General features: G+C 32.7%; 1 protein-coding gene across 2 annotated transcripts in view; it reads right to left on the reverse strand.

The window, feature by feature from the left end:
* Positions 1-2751: 2751 nt before the first annotated feature.
* LOC133660525 (pyruvate kinase PKM-like) overlaps positions 2752-27500 on the reverse strand; it is a 45754-nt gene continuing 21005 nt past the window's right edge. For both annotated transcript variants that reach the window (XM_062064063.1, XM_062064065.1), the window contains exons 3-12: positions 26924-27015; positions 26725-26856; positions 22879-23065; positions 22542-22815; positions 19019-19169; positions 18444-18596; positions 18193-18359; positions 5286-5352; positions 3301-3415; positions 2752-3231 (exon numbers count right to left, since the gene is read on the reverse strand). In XM_062064063.1, coding sequence (XP_061920047.1) covers positions 3125-3231; positions 3301-3415; positions 5286-5352; positions 18193-18359; positions 18444-18596; positions 19019-19169; positions 22542-22815; positions 22879-23065; positions 26725-26856; positions 26924-27015 — 1445 coding nt within the window. In that variant the 3' untranslated portion in view covers positions 2752-3124. The remainder of the gene's footprint in view (positions 3232-3300; positions 3416-5285; positions 5353-18192; positions 18360-18443; positions 18597-19018; positions 19170-22541; positions 22816-22878; positions 23066-26724; positions 26857-26923; positions 27016-27500) is intronic.

Genomic DNA, 27500 nt, shown 5'->3' on the forward strand with positions numbered 1-27500 from the left:
CTAGTTAATAAATATACAAATAAAAAGCAATTTAGTAGCACTAGTAAATAAAAGTAAAATGCATTAGTAATTAAAAGTAATTTACTAGCATTAGTAAAAACAAGTAATTTGCACTAGTAAATAAAAGTAATTTACTAGCACTAGTTAAAGTAATTTACTAGCACTAGTAAACAAAACTATCATTAGTTAATAAAATCATCACTAGTAACAAAAAAAACTATAATTTACTAGCACTAGTAAATAAAACAACCACAAGTCAATTAAACTAACACTAATAAATTAATCTAGCACAACTAAACCCAAAAAATATCACTAGTGAATAAAACTAGCACTACAGAATAAAACCAGCACAAGTCAACAAAACTAATACTAGTAAATAAAACAAGCACTAGTAAATAAAACCAACACTGGTAAACAAAAGTAGCACTAATAAACAAACATTTTACTAACAGTAGTAAACAAACGTATCACTAGTAGCACTACTAGCACTAGTAAACAAAACTATCAATAGTAAAAAAACCTATTACTAGCAAAAAAATATAATTTAGTAGCACTCGTAAACAAAACTATCATTAGTTATTAAAACTAGCACTAGTAAATAAAAAATCCACAAGTCAATAAAACAACCACAAGTCAATAAAACTAACACTAGTAAAGTAATCTAGCACTAATAAAAAACATCACTAGTGAGACAAACTAGCACTACAAAATAAAACCAGCACAAGTCAACAAAACTAATACTACTAAATAAAACCAGCATTGGTAAATAAAAGTAGCACTAATAACCACAAATAATTTACTAGCACTAGTAAACAATAGTATCATTAATAAATAAAACTAGCACTAGTTAATAAATGTATCACTAGTGAATACAACTAGCACTAGTTTATACAACTATTACTGGTAAATAAAACCAGCACTAGTAAATACAAATAATTTACTAGCACTAGTATACAAGAATATCACTACTAAATAAAACTAACACTAGTTAATACAACTAGCACTGGTTAATACAACTAGCAGTAGTAAATAAAAGTTGCACTAATAAGCAAATATATCACTAGTAAACAAACCCAGCACTAAATAATGACAATTCACTAGTAAATACAAGTAATGTACTAGCACAAGTAAACAATAGTATAACTAATACATACAAGTAGTACTAGTCAATAAAAGTAGCACTGGTAAATACAACTAGCACTAGTACATACAACTAGCAGTAGTTAATACAACTATTACAAGACATTTACTAGCACCAGTACACAAAAGTATCACTAGTATATAAAAGTATAACTTGTAAATAAAACTAGCACTAGTTGATCAAAATAGCATCAGTTAATAAACTAGTTCTAGCAAATAAAACTAGCACTAGTTAATTAAACTATTACTGGTAAATACATCTAGCACTAGTACATACAAACAATTGACTAGCACTACGAAGCAAACATAATTAGTTAATACAACTAGCACTGGTTAATACAACTAGCACTAGTAAATAAAAGTTGCACTAATAAGCAAATATATCACTAGTAAACAAACCCAGCACTAAATAATGACAATTCACTAGTAAATACAAGTAATGTACTAGCACAAGTAAACAATAGTATAACTAATACATACAAGTAGTACTAGTCAATAAAAGTAGCACTAGTAAATACAACTAGCACTAGTACATACAACTAGCAGTAGTTAATACAACTATTACTGGTATATAAAATCAGTAGTAGTAAATACAAGACATTTACTAGCACCAGTACACAAAAGTATCACTAGTATATAAAAGTATCACTAGTAAATAAAACTAGCACTAGTTGATCAAAATAGCATCAGTTAATAAACTAGTACTAGCGAATAAAATTAGCACTAGTTAATTAAACTATTACTGGTAAATACATCTAGCACTAGTACATACAAACAATTGACTAGCACTATGAAGCAAACATAATTAGTTAATACAACTAGCACTAGTACATACAACTAGCACTAGTTAATACAATTAACATTAGTTAATACAACTTGTACTAGCAGACACAACTATCACTAGTAAAAAATAAACTAGCACTAGTAAATACAACCAGCACTAGTTAATCAAACTAACACACATTAATACAAACCAGCATTAGTTAATACAACTCGCATTAGTAAATGATACATCATTTAATAGAACTGAACGAAACTATCAGTAGTAAAAAAAAGTTGCACTAATAAGATAAACTATGACTAGTAAATACAACTAGCACTAGTTAATTAAACTATTACTGGTAAATACATCTAGCACTAGTACATACAAACAATTGACTAGCACTACGAAGCAAACATAATTAGTTAATACAACTAGCACTAGTACATACAACTAGCACTAGTTAGTACAACCAACATTAGTTAATACAACTTGTACTAGCAAACAAAACTATCACTAGTAAAAAATAAACTAGCACTAGTAAATAAAACCAGCACTAGTTAATCAAACTAACACACATTAATACAAACCAGCATTAGTTAATACAACTCGCATTAGTAAATGATACATAATTTAATAGAACTGAACGAAACTATCAGTAGTAAAAAAAAGTTGCACTAATAAGATAAACTATGACTGGTAAATACAACTAGCACTAGTTAATACACATACTTGACTAGCACTAGTACACCAGGACCACCCACACGTCTGCTCGCATCTCTTCATTGTCTGAAGAGAAGTTAGAGAAACTTTTTAAGCGCAAAAATGAAGACTCAAGTGATGAAGCTTGTGGTGGTTTTATTTGCACTTTCATTTTATTGACACTTTGGTATCTTTTCATGATGCTTACTTTCTTTCTTTCACTAAATGTATTTTTCCCAAGTTCTTTTACTTTTGCAATCAGCCTGACCTAAGCCTCAACGGGCCCTGGCCCTATGGTTGAGGAACAACGTGTAGACCACAAGGAAGTCCTAATAGGAGCCCTTAAAGAGGCAGTGTGCCGATATCATCTCAGCGGACACAAGTATCACACTGAAGCCCGACACTCACAACACAGAAGAAGGAGGACTGGGACTGGGACTGGGACTGGGACTGGGACTGGGACTGGAAGAAGTTCTTGCTGGCACGGGTGTTGCTGGTGGAAGGCGGCACCTGGGCGGGTGGTCACAGGCTGTGGACGGCCCTCATGATGTTGGTGTGTCCCGAGCCGGGGATCCAGCCGGTCACCACGATCACCATGTCCCCGGACTTGAAGAATCCTCTGGCCTTACCTGGGCACACCGCAGAACAGGAGCGGCGTGACGCTCCAGGACCGAGGGCGGACAAGCGGGCGCACTCACCTATGTCCATGCCGAAGTTGACCCGGTTGTCCACGTCGTCCGCCCACACGGGGGCCGGCAGCGGGTGGAAGAGGGCGGGGAAAACCCCCCGGAGCAGCTGGGACTGACGCGCCACCTGTGCCGCGACAAAGACGTCACCTGGTCTGACCACTAAGCACTTTGTCAACGTCCACTAAAGCGGACGTGTGTTTGAACAGTGTGTCAAGTGTCCAAAGAGACACACCCCCAAGTGTGTGTGTCGGGTGTCCAAAGAGACACACTCCTATGGGTGTGTGTCGGGTGTCCAAAGAGACTCACCCTCAGGAGTATGTGTCGGGTGTCCAAAGAGACACACCCCCATGTGTGTGTGTCGGGTGTCCAAAGAGACATACCCCCATGGGTGTGTGTCGGGTGTCCAAAGAGACACACCCCCAGGAGTGTGTGTCGGGTGTCCAAAGACACACACCCGTGTGTCGGGTGTCCAAAGAGCCACACCCCCATGGGTGTGTGTCGGGTGTCCAAAGAGCCACACCCCCATGGGTGTGTGTCGGGTGTCCAAAGAGACACACCCGTGTGTCGGGTGTCCAAAGAGTCACACCCCCATGGGTGTGTGTCGGGTGTCCAAAGAGACATAACCCCAATGGGTGTGTGTCGGGTGTCCAAAGAGACACATCCCCATGGATGTGTGTCGGGTGTCCAAAGAGACACATCCCCATGGGTGTGTGTCGGGTGTCCAAAGAGACACACCCCCAGGAGTGTGTGTCGAGTGTCCAAAGACAAGCCCCCCAATGGGTATGTGTCGGGTGTCCAAAGACACACCACCCAATGAGGTGTGTGTCGGGTGTCCAAAGAGCCACACCCCCATGGGTGTGTGTCGGGTGTCCAAAGAGACACACCTGTGTGTCGGGTGTCCAAAGAGGCACACCCCCATGGGTGTGTGTCGGGTGTCCAAAGAGACATAACCCCATGGGTGTGTGTCGGGTGTCCAAAGAGCCACACCCCTATGGGTGTGTGTCGGGTGTCCAAAGACACACACCCGTGTGTCGGGTGTCCAAAGAGTCACACCCCCATGGGTGTGTGTCAGGTGTCCAAAGAGACACACCCCCATGGGAGTGTGTCAAGTGTCCAAAGAGACACACCCATGTGTCGGGTGTCCAAAGAGTCACACCCCCATGGGTGTGTGTCGGGTGTCCAAAGAGCCACACCCCTATGGGTGTGTGTCGGGTGTCCAAAGACACACACCCGTGTGTCGGGTGTCCAAAGAGTCACATCCCCATGGGTGTGTGTCGGGTGTCCAAAGAGACACACCCCCATGGGTGTGTGTCAAGTGTCCAAAGAGACACACCCCCATGGGAGTGTGTCAAGTGTCCAAAGAGACACACCCCCAGTAAAATGTAGCCTGGTTTTTACAGCATATTACTGTAAATGGAAAATACCACAGTTTTTTGTTATTTTTTTATGGTAAAATTCTGTCGACTGAGCAACCAGTTTGTTTGTTTTTTACTGTAAAATCTACCGTTGAGTTTACGGTGTATTTCTGTAAAAGGAAAAACGGTAGCACATTTTTGGGGGTCAAAAACCGGCAGCTTGCTTGCCTGAAATAAAATAAACAATAGTACTGTTTTTTCCATTTACTGTAATATGTTGTAGAACAAAACAAAAAAAGGTACATTTTACAGTAAAATTGCCGGGTTTTTTCTTCTTCTCTAAAATCTACAGTTTTTGTTTTTACGATGCGTTACTGTAAATGGAAAAAAAAAATGGTACTACATTTTTTTACGGTAAAAACTGCGCACAGTTGTCAGAATGGAAACAAAACGGTGGTGATGGTTTCCCCTTCACAGCAATGTGGTAAAAATTATTTTACAGTACAATTCTGGTGACTGAGCTGCCAGTTTTTTTTTACTGTAAAATGTTTGAGTGTACATAAAAGCATCAACCATCTAATGCAGGTATGTTGATAAATGGTTCACCGTTACAGGTGGCCCTCCCTCAACATGACGTACCTGCGGGCTCCTGGTGACGGCAATGATTGGACAGCGGGGGCGATACCTGGACAGCAGGTGTGCTGACCTGCAGAACATACCAGGAATATCAACATTGCAGTGGTCATTTTCAATGATGTGCAGTGCTTGGACATGTTTTATGATATCCACCACATTCCGGGAGCAGATTGTGTTGACTTTTTGTCTCAGTTTATTCGCGCCACGAGTGGGAAAGGTTGTTTGGATTGGGTCATATGTAGAGATGTCCGATAATATGCGTTAAAATGTAATATCGGAAATTATCGGTATTGTTTTTTTTATTATCGGTATCGTTTTTTAATTTTTTTTTATTATTTTTTTTTTTTAATTAAATCAACATAAAAAACACAAAATACACTTACAATTAGTGCACCAACCCAAAAAACCTCCCTCCCCCCATTTCTTTCTGTTATCAATATTCTGGTTCCTACATTATATATCAATATATATCAATACAGTCTGCAAGGGATACAGTCCGTAAGCACACATGATTGTGCGTGCTGCTGGTCCACTAATAATACTAACCTTTAACAGTTAATTTTACTCATTTTCATTCATTACTAGTTTCTATGTAACTGTTTTTAGATTGTTTTACTTTCTTTTTTATTCAAGAAAATGTTTTTAATTTATTTATCTTATTTGATTTGATTCATTTTTTTAAAAAGTACCTTATCTTCACCATACCTGGTTGTCCAAATTAGGCATAATAATGTGTTAATTCCACGACTGTATATATCGGTTGATATCGGTATCGGTTGATATCGGTATCGGTAATTAAAGAGTTGGACAATATCGGCATATCGGATATCGGCAAAAAGCCATTATCGGACATCCCTAGTCATATATATACAAAAATGCCGATAAATGCGTTAAAATGTAATATCGGAAATTATCGGTATCGGTTTTTTATTATCAGTATCGGGTTTTTTTTTTGTTGTTGTATTAAATCCACATAAAAAACACAAAATACACTTACAATTAGTGCACCAACCCAAAAAACCTCCCTCCCTCATTTACACTCATTCACACAAAAGGGTTGTTTCTTTCTGTTATCAATATTCTGCTTCCTACATTATATATCAATATATATCAATACAGTCTGCAAGGGATACAGTCCGTAAGCACACATGATTGTGCGTGCTGCTGGTCCACTAATAGTACTAACCTTTAACAGTTAATTTTACAAATTTTCATTCATTACGAGTTTCTATGTAACTGTTTTTATATTATATACAATTAACTTCTGTGTATTTCTATTGAATTAAATCCAAATAATATTTAATAATAACAGAGTAGCTAATAAATGTACGTTACAAAGCAGTTAGCGATACGTTAGCTGTAGCTTGGCACGCTACACACTAAAAAATTGTGGGTTATTTTGATAACCCAAATTATGAGTTGCGAGTCGAGATGTCCGATAATATCGGTCTGCCGATATTATCGGCCGATAAATGCGTTAAAATGTAATATCGGAAATTATTGGTATCGTTTTTTAAATTATCAGTATCGTGTTTTTTTTTATTTTTTTTTATTTTTTATTTTTTAAATTAAATCCACATAAAAAACACAATTAGTGCACCAACCCAAAAAACCTCCCTCCCCCATTCACACTCATTCACACAAAAGGGTTGTTTCTTTCTGTTATTAATATTCTGCTTCCTACATTATATATCAATATATATCAATACAGTCTACAAGGGATACAGTCCGTAAGCACACATGATTGTGCGTGCTGCTGGTCCACTAATAGTACTAACCTTTAACAGTTAATTTTACAAATTTTCATTCATTACTAGTTTCTATGTAACTGTTTTTATATTGTTGTACTTTCTTTTTTATTCAAGAAAATGTTTTTAATATATTTATCTTATTTTACTATTTTTTTTAAAAAGTACCTTATCTTCACCATACCTGGTTGTCCAAATTAGGCATAATGATGTGTTAATTCCACGACTGCATATATCGGTTGATATCGGTATCGGTTGATATCGGTATCGGTAATTAAAGAGTTGGACAATATCGGAATATCGGATATCGGCAAAAAGCCATTATCGGACATCCCTAGTCATATATATACAAAAATGCTGTGCTGAGGTACCCTCTAAAGTGCAGTTCATGGTCATTAACCTGACAATACCAAGTAGTACCAAAAGAGTAACAATTAACTTCAGTGTATTTCTATTGAATTAAATCCAAATAATATTTAATAATAACAGAGTAGCTAATAAATGTACGTTACAAAGCAGTTAGCAATACGTTAGCTGTAGCTTGGCACGCTACACACTAAAAAATTGTGGGTTATTTTGATAACCCAAATTATGAGTTGCGAGTAGAGATGTCCGATAATATCGGTCTGCCGATATTATCGGCCGATAAATGCGTTAAAATGTAATATCGGAAATTATCGGTATCGTTTTTTTTATTGTCAGTATCGTGTTTTTTTTGTTTTTTTTTTAATTAAATCCATTGATATCGGTATCGGTTGATATCGGTATCGGTAATTAAAGAGTTGGACAATATCGGCATATCGGATATCGGCAAAAAGCCATTATCGGACATCCCTAGTTGCGAGTTTTGGGTTACATTTTGGAGTTTGGAACAATCCATTTTTTGGGTTATAAGAGTATTATTTTAACTCAATTTCTGGGTTTTCAAAACTGTGAACCATTTTTGGGTTGTTTTTCAGTGAGTAACGCGTTTTTGGCTAAAAGGCTTTTATTTTTATATTAAAAAGGTATTTTTTTCTTGAAGGGAATTTTATTAAGGCTTAATCTAATTAAGATTATTTACAATCACACTTCTTATGTACATGAACATATTTGAGTATAGAGCTACTATGACCATACACGGCAATTCTTCTAAAAAAAAATGTCACTCATATCTTGCTTTTGAGTATATTTTAATATAATAAAAATAATTTTGATCAGTAGTTGGGAAGGAGGAGGACAAACCAGCAGGAAAATGTGTAATTTTTAACCAACTATTAGGTCAAGGAGCACTGAAGTGCGCAACCCAATAGTTGGGTTGGGAATAACCCAACATTTGTGTTAAATTAATTCAACCCAATAGTTGGGTTATGAATCAACCAACATTTATTTAGCATAACTCAACTTTTGGGTTAAATAAAATTCAACCCAATAGTTGGGTTGGGAATAACCCAACATTGAGTTAGCATAACTAAACTTTTGGGTTAAATAATTCAACCTAATAGTTGGGTTGGGAATAACCCAACATTGTAGTGAGCATAACTCAATCAATCAATCAATCAATGTTTATTTATATAGCCCTACTCAGCTTTTGTGTTAAAATAATTCAACCCAATAGTTGGGTTATCAATCAACCAACATTGAGTTAGCATAACTTAACTTTTGGGTTAAATAAATTCAACCCAATAGTTGGGTTGGGAATAACCCAACATTGAGTTAGCATAACTAAACTTTTGGGTTAAATAATTCAACCCAATAGTTGGGTGATGAATTAACCAACGTTGAGTTAGCATAACTCAGCTTTTGTGTTGAATAAATTCAACCCAATAGTTGGGTTATCAATCAACCAACATTGAGTTAGCACAACTCAACTTTTGGGTTAAATAAATTCAACCCAATAGTTGGGTTGGGAATAACCCAACGTTGAGTTAGCATAGCTCAACTTTTTGGTTAAATAATTCAACGTGAAAGTTGGGGTGAAAAAAATTAACCCAAAATGTTGAGTTAAAATAACTCAAGTAAGAGGTTTGTCTTTTTCTGAACCAGTAGTTGGGTTAAAATTGATTGAAATTGAAATTTTAACCCAACATTTTTAGTGTGTACTTTTATTGTGGTTTTATGTCGGCAAGATGCAGGAAGTTGCTCCAAAAATAATAAGGAATTAAAATCAATGTTTTTAAGAATTATTGACATATTTAAGGCGCCAATTAATCCATATCAAATAAAAAACAAATATTAAATATTTAAAGTGTTTAATACCCTTTTCTTTGAGAAAAAGGGCATTAAACAAACACACAAACAATTAAAAACAACATAAAAAAAAGAAGAAAAAAAGAAACGTATAATCAAAGGATGGATCTGAAGTTGATGTAGAGATTTAAATGTTGGAAGTAAAATAAATAAATAAAGTAAGACTTATTTTTAACACTTTTATGCGTGGGACCCTTTTGGATCCCCAAAAATTTTAGTGTAATTTATTTTATTTTTTTTAACGGTCGTTGCTCAAAAAATTATAATGCATTAAAATCTATGTTGTTTTAAAATGTTGACATATTTTAGGCTCTTATTAATTCATATCAAACTACAAATATTTGGGGAAAATATAAAAAAATGATCTATGTGTTTGCCATAAAAAAACCACAACATTTTGGGGACAAAAAAGGCAAATACAAAATATATATTAAAAATATGTAACCAAAGTTGATTGAGAGATTTAAGCATTGAAAGCAGAAAAAAAATAGGGGACTTATTTTTAACACTTTTATGCGTGGGACCCTTTTGGATCCCCAAGAATTTTAGTGTGACTTTTTTTTTTTTTTTGCTCAAAAAATAAGGAATTTAAATCAATGTTTTTATGAATTATTGACATATTTAAGGCGCCAATTAATCCATATCAAATAAAAAATATTTTGCGGAAAATATTAAATATTTGATGTGTTTAATGCCCTTTTTTTTTTGAGAAAAAAGGCATTAAACAAACACACAAACAATTAAAAACAACAACAACAAAAACAAACGTATAATCAAAGGATGGATCTGAAGTTGATCTAGAGATTTAAATGTTGGAAGTAAAATAAATAAATAAAGTAAGACTTATTTTTAACACTTTTGTGAGTGGGACCCTTTTGGATCCCCAAGAATTTTAGTGTAATTTTTTTTTTTTTTTTTTTAACGGTCGTTGCTCAAAAAATAATTAATTAAAATCTATGTTATAAAATGTTGACATATTTTAGGCTCCTATTAATTCATATCAAACTAAAAATATTTGGGGAAAATATAAAAAAATGATCTATGTGTTTGCCATAAAAAAAACACAACATTTTGGGAACAAAAAAAGGCAAAAATATTTAAACATAATAGAAATGTATAACCAAAGTTGATTGAGAGATTTAAGCATTGAAAACTGAGAAAAAAAGTAGGTGACTTATTTTTAACACTTATGCGTGGGACCCTTTTGGATCCCCAAGAATTTTATCGTGCTTTTTTTTTTTTAATGGTCGTTGTTTAAAAAATATTAATGAATTAATATCTATGTTGTTATAAAATGTTGACATATTTTAGGCTCCTATTAATTCATATCAAACTAAAAATATAAAAAATTATCTGTGTTTGCCATAAAAAAACAACATTTTGGGGACAAAAAAAAGGCAATAATATTTAAATATAATAGAAATATATAACCAAAGTTGATTGAGAGATTTAAGCATTGAAAGCGGAAAAAAATAAGTGACTTATTTTTAACACTTTTATGCGTGGGACCCTTTTGGATCCCCAAGAATTTTAGTGTAATTTATTTTTTTTTTAAACGGTCGTTGCTCAAAAAAATAACAATTTATTAAAATCTATGTTATAAAATGTTGACATATTTTAGGCTCCTATTAATTCATATCAAACTAAAAATATTTGGGGAAAATATTAAAAAATATCTATGTGTTTGCCATAAAAAAACAAAACATTTTGGGGACAAAAAGGCAAAAACAAAATATATATTAAAAATATGTAACCAAAGTTGATTGAGAGATTTAAGCATTGAAAGCAGAAAAAAAATAGGTAACTTATTTTTAACACTTTTATGCGTGGGACCCTTTTAGATCCCCAAGAATTTTAGTGTGACTTTTTTTTTTTTTTTTAACGGTCGTTGCTCAAAAAATAATAAGGAATTTAAATCAATGTTTTTATGAATTATTGACATATTTAAGGTGCCGATTAATCCATATCAATTAAAAAATATTTTGCGGAAAATATTAAATATTTGATGTGTTTAATGCCCTTTTTTTGAGAAAAAAGGGCATTTAACAAACACACAAACAATTAAAAACAACAACAACAAAAACAAACGTATAATCAAAGGATGGATCTGAAGTTGATCTAGAGATTTAAATGTTGGAAGTAAAATAAATAAATAAAGTAAGACTTATTTTTAACACTTTTGTGAGTTAGACCCTTTTAGATCCCCAAGAATTTTAGTGTAATTTATTTTATTTTTTTTAACGGTCGTTGCTCAAAAAATAAACAATTAATTAAAATATATGTTATAAAATGTTGACATATTTTAGGCTCCTATTAATTCATATCAAACTAAAAATATTTGGGGAAAATATAAAAAAAGGATCTATGTGTTTTCCATAAAAAAAACACAACATTTTGGGGACAAAAAAGGCAAAAACAAAATATATATTAAAAATATGTAACCAAAGTTGATTGAGAGATTTAAGCATTGAAAGCAGAAAAAAATAGGTGACTTATTTTTAACACTTTTATGCGTGGGACCCTTTTGGATCCCCAAAAATTTTAGTGTGACTTTTTTTTTTTTTTTTTAACGGTCGTTGCTCAAAAAATAATAAGGAATTTAAATCAATGTTTTTATTAATTATAGACATATTTAAGGCGCCAATTAATCCATATCAATTAAAAAATATTTTGCGGAAAATATTAAATATTTGATGTGTTTAATGCCCTTTTTTTGAGAAAAAAGGCATTAAACAAACACACAAACAATTAAAAACAACAACAACAAAAACAAACGTATAATAAAAGGATGGATCTGAAGTTGATCTAGAGATTTAAATGTTGGAAGTAAAATAAATAAATAAAGTAAGACTTATTTTTAACACTTTTGTGAGTGGGACCCTTTTGGATCCCCAAGAATTTTAATGTAATTTTTTTTTTTTTTTTTTTTACGATCGTTGCTCTAAAAATAAACAATTAATTAAAATCTATGTTATAAAATGTTGACATATTTTAGGCTCCTATTAATTCATATCAAACTAAAAATATAAAAAATTATCTGTGTTTGCCATAAAAAAACATTTTGGGGACAAAAAAAAGGCAATAATATTTAAATATAATAGAAATATATAACCAAAGTTGATTGAGAGATTTAAGCATTGCAAGCGGAAAAAAATAAGTGACTTATTTTTAACACTTTTATGCGTGGGACCCTTTTGGATCCCCAAGAATTTTAGTGTAATTTTTTTTTTTTTTAAACGGTCGTTGCTCAAAAAAATAACAATTTATTAAAATCTATGTTATAAAATGTTGACATATTTTAGGCTCCTATTAATTCATATCAAACTAAAAATATTTGGGGAAAATATTAAAAAATATCTATGTGTTTGCCATAAAAGAACAAAACATTTTGGGGACAAAAAGGCAAAAACAAAATATATATTAAAAATATGTAACCAAAGTTGATTGAGAGATTTAAGCATTGAAAGCAGAAAAAAAATAGGTAACTTATTTTTAACACTTTTATGCGTGGGACCCTTTTAGATCCCCAAGAATTTTAGTGTGACTTTTTTTTTTTTTTTTAACGGTCGTTGCTCAAAAAATAATAAGGAATTTAAATCAATGTTTTTATGAATTATTGACATATTTAAGGCGCCAATTAATCCATATCAAATAAAAAATATTTTGCGGAAAATATTAAATATTTGATGTGTTTAATGCCCTTTTTTTGAGAAAAAAGGCATTAAACAAACACACAAACAATTAAAAACAACAACAACAAAAACAAAGGTATAATCAAAGGATGCATCTGAAGTTGATGTAGAGATTTAAATGTTGGAAGTAAAATAAATAAATAAAGTAAGACTTATTTTTAACACTTTTGTGAGTGGGACCCTTTTGGATCCCCAAGAATTTTAATGTAATTTTTTTAAATTTTTTTTAACGGTCGTTGCTCAAAAAATAAACAATTAATTAAAATCTATGTTATAAAATGTTGACATATTTTAGGCTCCTATTAATTCATATCAAACTAAAAATATTTGGGGAAAACATAAAAAAATGATCTATGTGTTTGCCATAAAAAAAGCACAACATTTTGGGGACAAAAAAAGGCAAAAATATTTAAACATAATAGAAATGTATAACCAAAGTTTGAGAGATTTAAGCATTGAAAACTGAGAAAAAAAGTAGGTGACTTATTTTTAACACTTTTATGCGTGGGACCCTTTTGGATCCCCAAGAATTTTATCGTGCTTTTTTTTTTTTTTAACGGTCGTTGTTTAAAAAATATAAATGAATTAAAATCTATGTTGTTATAAAATGTTGACATATTTTAGGCTCCTATTAATTCATATCAAACTAAAAATATTTGGGGAAAATATAAAAAATTATCTGTGTTTGCCATAAAAAAACAACATTTTGGGGACAAAAAAAAAGGCAATAATATTTAAATATAATGGAAATATATAAGCAAAGTTGATTGAGAGATTTAAGCATTGAAAGCGGAAAAAAATAGGTGACTTATTTTTAACACTTTTATGCGTGGGACCCTTTTGGATCCCCAAGAATTTTAGTGTAATTTTTTAATTTTTTTTCAAACGGTCGTTGCTCAAAAAATAACAATTAATTAAAATCTATGTTATAAAATGTTGACATATTTTAGGCTCCTATTAATTCATATCAAACTAAAAATATTTGGGGAAAATATTAAAAAATATCTATGTGTTTGCCATAAAAAAAAAAAAACATTTTGGGGACAAAAAGGCAAAAACAAAATGTATATTAAAAATATGTAACCAAAGTTGATTGAGAGATTTAAGCATTGAAAGCAGAAAAAAAATAGGTGACTTATTTTTAACACTTTTATGCGTGGGACCCTTTTGGATCCCCAAGAATTTTAGTGTGACTTTTTTTTTTTTTTTAACGGTCGTTTAAAAAATAATAAGGAATTAAAATCAATGTTTTTATGAATTATTGACATATTTAAGGCGCCAATTAATCCATATCAAATAAAAAATATTTTGCGGAAAATATTAAATATTTGATGTGTTTAATGCCCTTTTTTTTTTTTTTTTTAGAAAAAAGGGCATTAAACAAACACACAAACAATTAAAAACAACAACAACAAAAACAAACGTATAATCAAAGGATGGATCTGAAGTTGATCTAGAGATTTAAATGTTGGAAGTAAAATAAATAAATAAAGTAAGACTTATTTTAAACACTTGTGAGTGGGACCCTTTTTTTTCATCCCCAAGAATTTTAATGTAATTTTTTTTTTTTTTTTTAACGGTCGTTGCTCAAAAAATAAACAATTAATTAAAATCTATGTTATAAAATGTTGACATATTTTAGGCTCCTATTAATTCATATCAAACTAAAAATATTTGGGGAAAATATAAAAAAATGATCTATGTGTTTGCCATAAAAAAACCACAACATTTTGGGGACAAAAAAAGGCAAAAACAAAATATATATTAAAAATATGTAACCAAAGTTGATTGAGAGATTTAAGCATTGAAAGCAGAAAAAAATAGGTGACTTATTTTTAACACTTTAATGCGTGGGACCCTTTTGGATCCCCAAGAATTTTAGTGTAATTTTTTAATTTTTTTTCAAACGGTCGTTGCTCAAAAAATAACAATTAATTAAAATCTATGTTATAAAATGTTGACATATTTTAGGCTCCTATTAATTCATATCAAACTAAAAATATTTGGGGAAAATATTAAAAAATATCTATGTGTTTGCCATAAAAAAACAAAAACATTTTGGGGACAAAAAGGCAAAAACAAAATGTATATTAAAAATATGTAACCAAAGTTGATTGAGAGATTTAAGCATTGAAAACAGAAAAAAAATAGGTGACTTATTTTTAACACTTTTATCCGTGGGACCCTTTTGGATCCCCAAGAATTTTAGTGTGACTTTTTTTTTTTTTTTAACGGTCGTTGTTTAAAAAATAATAAGGAATTAAAATCAATGTTTTTATGAATTATTGACATATTTAAGGTGCCAATGAATCCATATCAAATAAAAAATATTTTGCGGAAAATATTAAATATTTGATGTGTTTACTGCCCTTTTTTTTGAGAAAAAAGGCATTAAACAAACACACAATTAAAAACAACAACAACAAAAACAAACGTATAATCAAAGGATGGATCTGAAGTTGATCTAGAGATTTAAATGTTGGAAGTAAAATAAATAAATAAAGTAAGACTTATTTTTAACACTTTTGTGAGTGGGACCCTTTTGGATCCCCAAGAATTTTAGTGTAATTTTTTTTTTTTTTTTTTAAACGGTCGTTGCTCAAAAAAATAACAATTAATTAAAATCTATGTTATAAAATGTTGACATATTTTAGGCTCCTATTAATTCATATCAAACTAAAAATATTTGGGGAAAATATTAAAAAATATCTATGTGTTTGCCATTAAAAAAAAAACATTTTGGGGACAAAAAGGCAAAAACAAAATATATATTAAAAATATGTAACCAAAGTTGATTGAGAGATTTAAGCATTGAAAACTGAGAAAAAAAGTAGGTGACTTATTTTTAACACTTTTATGCGTGGGACCCTTTTGGATCCCCAAGAATTTTATCGTGCTTTTTTTTTTTTTTAACGGTCGTTGTTTAAAAAATATTAATGAATTAAAATCTATGTTGTTATAAAATGTTGACATATTTTAGGCTCCTATTAATTCATATCAAACTAAAAATTTTTGGGGAAAATATAAAAAATTATCTGTGTTTGCCATAAAAAAACAACATTTTGGGGACAAAGAAAAAGGCAATAATATTTAAATATAATAGAAATATATAACCAAAGTTGATTGAGAGATTTAAGCATTGAAAGCGGAAAAAAAATAGGTGACTTATTTTTAACACTTTTATGCGTGGGACCCTTTTGGATCCCCAAGAATTTTAGTGTAATTTTTTTTTTTTTTTTTAAACGGTCGTTGCTCAAAAAAAAAAACAATTTATTAAAATCTATGTTATAAAATGTTGACATATTTTAGGCTCCTATTAATTCATATCAAACTAAAAATATTTGGGGAAAATATTAAAACATATCTAAGTGTTTGCCATTAAAAAAAAAAAACATTTTGGGGACAAAAAGGCAAAAACAAAATATATATTAAAAATATGTAACCAAAGTTGATTGAGAGATTTAAGCATTGAAAGCAGAAAAAAAATAGGTGACTTATTTTTAACACTTTTATGCGTGGGACCCTTTTAGATCCCCAGGAATTTTAGTGTGACTTTTTTTTTTTTTTAATGGTCGTTGCTCAAAAAATAATAAGGAATTAAAATCAATGTTTTTATGAATTATTGACATATTTAAGGCGCCAATTAATCCATATCAAATAAAAAATATTTTGCAGAAAATATTAAATATTTGATGTGTTTAATGCCCTTTTTTCTCAAAAAAAGGGCATTAAACAAACACACAAACAATTAAAAACAACAACAACAAAAACAAACGTATAATCAAAGGATGGATCTGAAGTTGATCTAGAGATTTAAATGTTGGAAGTAAAATAAATAAATAAAGTAAGACTTATTTTTAACACTTTTGTGAGTGGGACCCTTTTGGATCCCCAAGAATTTTAGTGTAATTTTTTTTTTTTTTTTTAACGGTCGTTGTTAAAAAAATAAACAATTAATTAAAATCTATGTTATAGAATGTTGACATATTTTAGGCTCCTATTAATTCATATCAAACTAAAAATATTTGGGGAAAATATAAAAAAATGATCTATGTGTTTGCCATAAAAAAACCACAACATTTTGGGGACAAAAAAAGGCAAAAATATTTAAACATAATAGAAATGTATAACCAAAGTTGATTGAGAGATTTAAGCATTGAAAACTGAGAAAAAAAGTAGGTGACTTATTTTTAACACTTTTATGCGTGGGACCCTTTTGGATCCTCAATAATTTTATCATGCTTTTTTTTTTTTAACGGTCGTTGTTTAAAAAATATTAATGAATTAAAATCTATGTTGTTATAAAATGTTGACATATTTTAGGCTCTTATTAATTCATATCAAACTAAAAATATTTGGGGAAAATATAAAAAAATATCTGTGTTTGCCATAAAAAAACAGCATTTTGGGGACAATAAAAAAGGCAATAATATTTAAATATAATAGAAATATATAACCAAAGTTGATTAAGAGATTTAAGCATTGAAAGCGGAAAAAAAATAGGTGACTTATTTTCAACACTTTTATGCGTGGGACCCTTTTGGATCCCCAAGAATTTTAGTGTAATTTTTTTTTTTTTTTTTTAAACGGTCGTTGCTCAAAAAAAATAATTTATTAAAATCTATGTTATAAAATGTTGACATATTTTAGGCTCCTATTAATTCATATCAAACTAAAAATATTTGGGGAAAATATAAAAAAATATCTATGTGTTTGCCATTAAAAAAAAAAACATTTTGGGGACAAAAAGGCAAAAACAAAATATATATTAAAAATATGTAACCAAAGTTGATTGAGAGATTTAAGCATTGAAAGCAGAAAAAAAATAGGTGACTTATTTTTAACACTTTTATGCGTGGGACCCTTTTGGATCCCCAAGAATTTTAGTGTGACTTTTTTTTTAAAGGTCGAATTATTGACATATTTTTAAGGCTCCAGTTACACTTTGACATATTTTGGTGGAAATATTGCATATTTTGTTAGCGACAAAAAAGTCATAACACGATATTTTTAAAAAAGACTTAAAATCGCTGAAGTTGAGCTAGACAATTAAATAATATACGACTTATTTTGAAATTTTTTATGACTGAGACCCTTTTGGGTCCCCGGGGAGTGTAAAGGTAAAAAAAAAAAATGTATATGCTTTATTGGTTTGGATAATAAAATATCAAAATGGCTGTGGCCCTCGGTGGAAAAAAGTTAGGACACCCCCGCTGTGAGGAGCGTACTTCCTGTGCACACCTGCCGCTGGTGGTGAGGACTATGATGGCCCCCGCGCAGCACTTGAAGGACGACTCCACGGCCCCGATGGCGGTCACCTCTGTGGGGTCCGACGACAAAGGAGTCAGACGCCGCAGCTCCTCAAATTGCTGCTGGTGGAAAATGGCCGCCTCTGCCTCCCTGCAGATCTGACAGCAAGAAGGGGGGGGGGGGGGGGGGGGGCGGAGTCAACACAGGGCTTACATGCAACACACACACACACACACACACACCGAGTGCATCATGGCCACCGCCTCCACAGAAAATAGACCCTTGGCTGTCTCGCCAGACAACATCACGCAGTCGGCTCCGTCCAACACGGCGTTGGCGACATCACTGCCCTCTGCTCTGGTGGGCCGAGGGTGGGACACCATGCTCTCCAGCATCTACACACACACACACATGCATATATATATATACACATATATAGCATCTAAAATGTTGTCATTATCTAAAATGCGTGTGTGTGTATGTGTGTTGCAGGTGATGCATGATGGGTAAATATACAAGGCAGTCGATTGGAAAAAGGAGACAATGATGCCTGAGAAACCACATTTTTTGGGGGGAAAAATAGGTTGCATTCATGCTGTTAGGCCTTGTGTGTGTGTGTGTGTGTGTGTGTGTGTGTGTGTGTAGTGTGTGTGTGTGTCAAAGCTTGCTGTAACACTGTCATCAAGTGCTAGGAGCTGTAGCATAAACAACAAATAATAAGACATCATGTGAGTCAACATGGCTGCAGGAGAGAGAGACAGTGTGTGTGTGTGTGTGTGTGTGTGTGTGTGTGTGTGTGTGTGTGTGTGTGTGTGACCTGAGTGGCACAGATGACAGGTTTGCCAGCAGAGTTGCATCGACCAATCATCATCTTCTGGGCGATGAAGACTTTCTCCACAGGGATCTCGATGCCCAGGTCGCCCCTGGCAACCATCACACCATCGCTCTCAGCCAGGATCTCCTGGAAGCTGAGGAGGAGGAGAAGGAGAGAAGGTTATAATCCAACATGGTGTCCTGTGTGGAAGTGCAGGGGAGTTTCATGAGGACAAGTCAACACCTTACTTATCCAATACCTCCATCTTCTTCTTTATTATTAAAATGACAATACATCATTATTTATTATTAAAGATGAAAATACATGATTACTTATTATTAAAAATGACAATGAATCATTATTTATTATTAAAGATGACAATAAATAACTGTTATTAATAATGCCAATACATCATTATTTATTATTAAAGATGACAATAAATAACTATTTATTATTAAAGATGAAAATACATGACTACTTATTATTAAAAATGACAATAAATAATTATTTATTATTAAAGATGACAATAAATAACTATTATTAATAATGCCAATACATCATTATTTATTATTAAAGATAACGATACACCATTATTTATTATTAAAGATGACAATAGGATTCTTAATAGGACTAGTTGTTAAAGATCCCTAAATATTCATATATGTCCTCTTGGGTGGGGTGGAGTTTGGCAATAATCATGTGGTGCCACCAGTACAACACATCTTCAGTTGTAAATATGTAAAATAACTATTTATTATTAAAATGACAATACATCATTATGAATTATTAAAGATGAAAATAAATCATAATTTATGTTGTGGGGCGGTATAGCTCGGTTGGTAGAGCGGCCGTGCCAGCAACTTGAGGGTTGCAGGTTCGATCCCCGCTTCCGCCATCCTAGTCACGGCCGTTGTGTCCTTGGGCAAGACACTTTACCCACCTGCTCCCAGTGCCACCCACACTGGTTTGAATGTAACTTAGATATTGGGTTTCACTATGTAAAGCGCTTTGAGTCACTTGAGAAAAAGCGCTATATAAATGTAATTCACTTCACACTTATTATTAAAGATGACTATACATGATTACTTATTATTAAAGATGACAATAAATCATTATTTATTATTAAAGATGACAATAAATAACTGTTTATTATTAAATATGCCAATACATCATTATTTATTATTAAAGATAACAATACATCATTATTTATTATTAAAGATGACGACAATACATCATTATTTATTATTACAGATGAAAATAAATCATTATTTATTATTAAAGATGACAATAAATCATTTATTATTAAAGATAAAAACACATGATTACTTATTAAAGATGACAATACATAATTATTTATTATTAAAGATGACAATAAATAACTATTTATTATTAAATATGACAATACATTATTTATTATTAAAGATAACAATACATCATTATTTATTATTAAAGATGACGACAATACATCATTATGTATTATTACAGATGAAATTAAATCATTAAAGATGACAATAAATCACTATGTTTTATTAAAGATGACAATAAATCATTATTTATTATTCAAGAAGGCAAATCATTATTTATTAAAGATGACAATAAATAACTATTATTAAAGATGACGACGATACATTATTATTAAAAATAACAATACATCATTATTTATTATTAAATATAACAATACATCATTATTTATTATTACAGATGACAATAAATCATTATTTATTATTAAAGATGACAAAAAAACAGTATTTATTATTAAAGATGACAATACATCATTATTTATTATTAAATATGACAATAAATCACTATTTATTATTAAAGATGACAATACATCATTATTTATTATTAAAGATGACTATAAATCAGTATTTATTGTTAAAGATGACAATACATCATTATTTATTATTGAAGATGACAAAAAAAATCAGTATTTTTTTATTAAAGATGACAATACATCATTATTTGTTATTAAAGATAATACATCATTATTTATTACTAAAGATGACGACAATACATCATTATTTATTATTAAATATGACAATAAATCAGTATTTATTATTACAGATGAAAATGAATCATTATTTATTATTAAAGATGACAATAAATCATTATTTATTATTCAAGATGACAATAAATCGTTATTTATTATTAAAGATGACAATAAATAACTATGTATTATTAAAGATTATGACAATACATCATTATTTATTATTAAGTATAACAATGCATCATTATTTATTATTAAATATAACAATATATCATTATTTATTATTACAGATGACAATAAATCATTATTTATTATTAAATATAACAATACATCATTATTTATTATTAAATATAACAATACATCATTATTTATTATTACAGATGACAATAAATCAGTATTTATTATTAAAGATGACAAAAAACAGTATTTATTATTAAAGATGACAATACATCATTATTTATTATTAAAGATGACTATAAATCAGTATTTATTATTAAAGATGGCAATACATCATTATTTATTATTAAAGATGACAATACATCATTATTTATTATTGAAGATGACAATACATCATTATTTATTATTAAATATGACAATACATCAGTATTTATTATTAAAGATGACAATACATCATTTATTATTAAAGTTTCTCCACGGTGTCACTTTTTTTTAATTTCGTTTTATTTAACACGTCGTTTTTGTTAATATCAGAATATTAATAATCATTATTATATCATACATGAATAATACTAATTATAATTCTATCATATTATCAATACAACAAATAATTAAGCTGTCATAATAATAATAACATTTATATCAAAATATTACGAACAATCATTTTATTATAATAATACTGACAATGATTATATCATACTACCAATAATAATAATTATATAATAATAATAATTATTATTATTATATCATAATATCAATAATAATGATATCAAAATATGTATAATATCACAATATTATTATAAATAATAATAACATTATATCAATCATAGTAATGATTATACAATAATATTAGTAATCATATAATAATTATATCATAATATGAATAATAATATTATATCATAATCTGAATAATAATAATAATATATTATAGTATTAATAATAATTATATCATAATATGAATAATAATATTATAAGCATAATAATATTTATATCAAAACCACCTGGCCACGCCTACTCAAAGGTCATAGGTCAGACCCCTACAACCACACCTACTCAAAGGTCATAGATCAGACCCTTCTAACCACACCTACTCAAAAGGTCATAGGTCAGACCCCTCCTACCACACCTACTCAAAGGTCATAGATCAGACCCTTCTAACCACACCTACTCAAAGGTCATAGATCAGACCCTTCTAACCACACCTACTCAAAAGGCATAGGTCAGACCCCTCCTACCACACCTACTCAAAGGTCATAGGTCAGACCCCTCCTACCACACCTACTCAAAGGTCATAGGTCAGACCCCTCCTACCACACCTACTCAAAGGTCATAGGTCAGAAGCCCTCCAAGTCTTGGACCTACTTGTTGACCCCTTGCCGGCTCTCCACCTTGCTGATGACCTTGACCTCCCTCCCGTGCGCCCCCAGGGCCCGCCTCACGTCCCTGACGTCCTGGGCGGAGCGGATGAAGCTGGCGAAGACCATGTCCACACCCTGGGCCACGCCCAGCCTCAGGTCGGCCTCGTCTCGCTGGCTGATGGCCTGCAGGTCCACCAGGTCGCAGCCGGGCAGGTTGACCCCTTTGCGGCTGCCCAGCACACCGTCGGCCTCCACCTCCGCCTCCACCCAGTCCGGACCTGCCGGGACCGAGACTTGGATTGGATCTCGCCGGCTCACTTTGGGGCCGCCGCGTGTCTGACCTGTTTCCAGAACTTTGAGTCCGATGAGGCCGTCGTCGATGTACATCTTGCTGCCTGCTTTCAGGACCCGAGGCAGGCTGGGATAGTCCACCCAGATGGTCTTCCCGTCTGTGCAGTCCTTGGCACACTCTGCAGTCACCACCCGGACCTGGCTGCCCTTTTGCAGCTGCACCTCCTCCTCCACTTTCTACACACACACACACACACACACACACACACACACACACACACACACACACACACACACACACACACACACACACACCCCAACTTAATATATACTGGGAACAACACTTTTTTTTCCCCACACTTTGACCCCTGCGGCTTATAAGACGGTGCAGCCAATTTTGTGTGGGGGGTGAAACCTGTTATTAACATATACTACATTGCTTCATTTGGAAACAATTAAGGTATGTAAATAAACATTTACTAAATATTTCTGTGTAAATAAATCATTTCACAACGTACATATCTGCGACTTATAGTTCAGTGCGGCTAATGTATGGAGGAAAAAAAAATTCTGGTCAAATGTAGTGGGTGTGGCTTATATCCCGGTGCACTGTGTAGTCTGAAAAATACAGTTATCTTCCACCAAGTGGGGGAAACATGTTATTTTGTAGACTAACAGATACTACATTGTTTCATTTGGAAACAGTTAAGGTATGCTTGGGGATCATTTTAAGAGTTTTCGGTTTTGAACATAATTTATGGAGTTTGCTGACCTGAGGATCATTTAAGGCGTTTTCGGATTTTTGGGATCATTTCAGGAGTGTTCGAATTTTGGAATCATTTAAGGAGTGTTCGTATTTGGGATCATTTAAGTCGTTTTTGGATATTTGGGAACATTTAAGGAGTTTTTGGTTTTGAGCATCATTTAAGGAGTTTTCTGACCTCGGCATCATTTAAGGAGTTTTGGGATTTTTGGGATCATTTAAGGCGTTTTCGGATTTTTGGGATCATTTAAAGATTTTATTGGACTTGGGGAACATTTAATGATTTTTGGGGGGTTTGGGGCTCATTTAAGGAGTTTTTGGATTTGGGGACCATTTATGGCGTTTTCGGATTTTTGGATCATTTGAGTGTTTTGGATCTTTGGGATCATTCAAGGAGTTTTCGTGTTTGGGGATCATTTATGACGTTTTCGGATTTTTGGGTTAATTTAAGGATCTTTCTGATTTTGGGAATATTTATGGAGTTTTTGTTTTTGAGCATCATTTAAGGAGTTTTCGGATTTTTGGGATTATTTAAAGATTTTTTGGACTTGGGAATTATTTAAGGAGTTTTCTGTTTTAGGGATCATATAAGGATTTTTGGGATCATTTAAGGAGTTTACCGATTTGGGGATCATTTAAGGAGTTTACCGATTTGCGGATCATTTAATGATTTGGGGGGGTTTTGGGGATCATTTAAGGATTTTGGGGGGATTTGCGGATCATTTCAAGTGTTTTTTGGATCTTTGGGATAATTTTTGACGTTTTTGGATTTTTGGGATATTAAGGATCTTTCTGTTTTTGGGAATATTTATGGAGTTTTTGGTTTTGAGCATCATTTAAGGAGTTTTCTGATTTTTGGGATCATTTAAAGATTTTTTGGACTTGGGAATTATTTAAGGAGTTTTCTGTTTTAGGGATCATTTAAGGATTTTTGGGATCATTTAAGGAGTTTACAGATTTGGGGATCATTTAATGATTTTGGGGGGTTTTGGGGATCATTTAATGATTTTGGGGGGATTTGCGGATAATTTCAAGTGTTTTTTGGATCTTTGGGATCATTTTTGATGTTTTTGGATTTTTGGGATCATTTAAGGATCTTTCTGTTTTTGGGAATATTTAGGGAGTTTTTGGTTTTGAGCATCATTTAAGGAGTTTTCTGGCCTGGGGATCATTTAGGGATTTTTGGGATGTTTGGGATCATTTAAGGAAATTTTGGACTTTAAGGAGTTTTCGGACTTGGGGATCATTTAATGATTGTGGGGGGTTTTGGCGAGCATTTAAGGAGTTTTCGGATGTGTGGATAATTTCTGGCGTTTTGGGATTTTTAGGATCATTTAAGGATCTTTCTGATTTTGGGAACATTTAAGGAGTTTTTGGTTTAGTGCATCATTTAAGGAGTTTTCTGACCTGGGGATCATTTAAGGAGTTTTCAGACTTGGGGATCATTTAATGATTTTGGGGGGGGGGGGGGGGGGGGGGGGGGGTTGGGATCATTTAAGGAGTTTTCGGATTTTGGGGATCATTGAAGGAGTTTTCGGACTTTGGAATAATGTAAGGAGTTTCTCGTATTTCGGGTTTATTGAAGAGTTTTTGGACTTGGGGATCATTTAGGAGTTTTTCTGATTTCAGGATCATTTGAGGAGTTTTCTGATCTGGGGATCATTTAAGGAGTTTTTTGTATATTGGGAACGTTTAAGGAGTTTTCGAATTTTGGGATCATTTAAGGAGTTTTCAGCTTTGAGGATAATTTAAGGATTTGTAGTTTTTTCGGATCATTTAAGGAGTTTTCTGATTTGGGGATCATTTAAGGCATTTTCGGATTTTTGGGATCATTTAAGGAGTTTTCGTGTTTGGGGATCATTTATGACGTTTTCGGATTTTTGGGTTAATTTAAGGATCTTTCTGATTTTGGGAATATTTATGGAGTTTTTGGTTTTGAGCATCATTTAAGGAGTTTTCGGATTTTTGGGATCATTTAAAGATTTTTTGGACTTGGGAATTATTTAAGGAGTTTTCTGTTTTAGGGATCATATAAGGATTTTTGGGATCATTTAAGGAGTTTACCGATTTGGGGATCATTTAAGGAGTTTACCGATTTGGGGATCATTTAATTATTTTGGGGGGTTTTGGGGATCATTTAATGATTTTGGGGGGATTTGCGGATCATTTCAAGTGTTTTTTGGATCTTTGGGATCATTTTTGACCTTTTTGGATTTTTGGGATCATTTAAGGATCTTTCTGTTTTTGGGAATATTTATGGAGTTTTTGGTTTTGAGCATCATTTAAGGAGTTTTCTGGCCTGGGGATCATTTAGGGAGTTTTGGGATTTTTGGGATAATTTAAGGACATTTTGGACTTTAAGGAGTTTTCGGACTTGGGGATCATTTAATGATTGTGGGGGGTTTTGGCGATCATTTAAGGAGTTTTCGGATGTGTGGATAATTTCTGGCGTTTTGGGATTTTTGGGATCATTTAAGGATCTTTCTGATTTTGGGAACATTTAAGGAGTTTTTGGTTTAGTGCATCATTTAAGGAGTTTTCTGACCTGGGGATCATTTAAGGAGTTTTCGGATTTTGGGGTTCATTGAAGGAGTTTTTGGACTTTGGAATAATGTAAGGAGTTTCTCGTATTTCGGGTTTATTGAAGAGTTTTTGGACTTGGGGATCATTTAGGAGTTTTTCTGATTTCAGGATCATTTGAGGAGTTTTCTGATCTGGGGATCATTTAAGGAGTTTTTTGTATATTGGGAACGTTTAAGGAGTTTTCGAATTTTGGGATCATTTAAGGAGTTTTCAGCTTTGAGGATAATTTAAGGATTTTTAGTTTTTTCGGATCATTTAAGGAGTTTTCTGATTTGGGGATCATTTAAGGCATTTTCGGATTTTTGGGATCATTTAAGGAGTTTTGGACTTTTGAGGGGTTTTGAGAAAGTCTTTTCGTCCTGGTGATCTTGTCAGGACTGGGAGGTAAAACAGAATCTGCACCACAGGGTGCTGCCATCAGGTTGAGAAGTCTCCATGGCGATGGAACTAAGACAGGAAAGGAGTTCCCACAGCTCACAGTGCTGGACTAAAGTAGGCAAGGTGCGACATCCACACAAGAGAACATCATGACAGAAAATAGTGTCGTTACCCCGTTGACTAGTCCAGTACGGATCTCCGGTCCCTTCGTGTCCAAGGCGATGGCCACCGGTCGGTAGTACAAGGGGTCAGAGGTTACGGTCTCCACGGCCTGCCGGATTCTTTTAATGGTTTCCACGTGGTACTGGCGGACGAGCGGCAAGTTCCGTCAGCCGAAAGGTGCAGACGTCAGGAGGACCATGGACACGTACCTCGTGTGAGCCATGGGAGAAGTTCAGCCTTGCGATGTTCATTCCGGCTTTGATCATCTCCTGCAGCTTGGGAACGGAGCGGGAAGCAGGACCTCCAAGGAAGAGAAACCGCATGTTGACTCCCAGAGTCCAAATACTCTGGCGGTCCTAAACTAAGTGCAGAGAGTTCATGGGAGACCCACGGACCTCACAAGTTTCATAAGGACCACAGACCTGAGGGGTGCCTCCAAGGTAACTGATAGTAGAACTGCTGCCACCATCTTGTGAGGAATTCAGGTTAATGACCATCAATTCCACTTTGAAGTCAATTTTTATATACAGTGGTGGTCAAAATGTATTATTTATTTATTTAAAAGTGTACGTACACTTGTAAAGAACATCATGTCATGGCTGTCTGGACTTTACAATCATTTCTACAACTCTTATTGTCTCTTATTGTTTTGTGATAGAGTGATTGGAGCACTTATTGTACATTGTACACACATATATATATATATATATATATATATATATATATATATATATATGTATATATATATTAGGGCTGCAACAACTAATTGGCTTTAAAAAAAATTAA

Source organism: Entelurus aequoreus, linkage group LG11 (genome assembly GCF_033978785.1).
Source record: "Entelurus aequoreus isolate RoL-2023_Sb linkage group LG11, RoL_Eaeq_v1.1, whole genome shotgun sequence".
Taxonomy (NCBI): Eukaryota; Metazoa; Chordata; class Actinopteri; order Syngnathiformes; family Syngnathidae; genus Entelurus; species Entelurus aequoreus.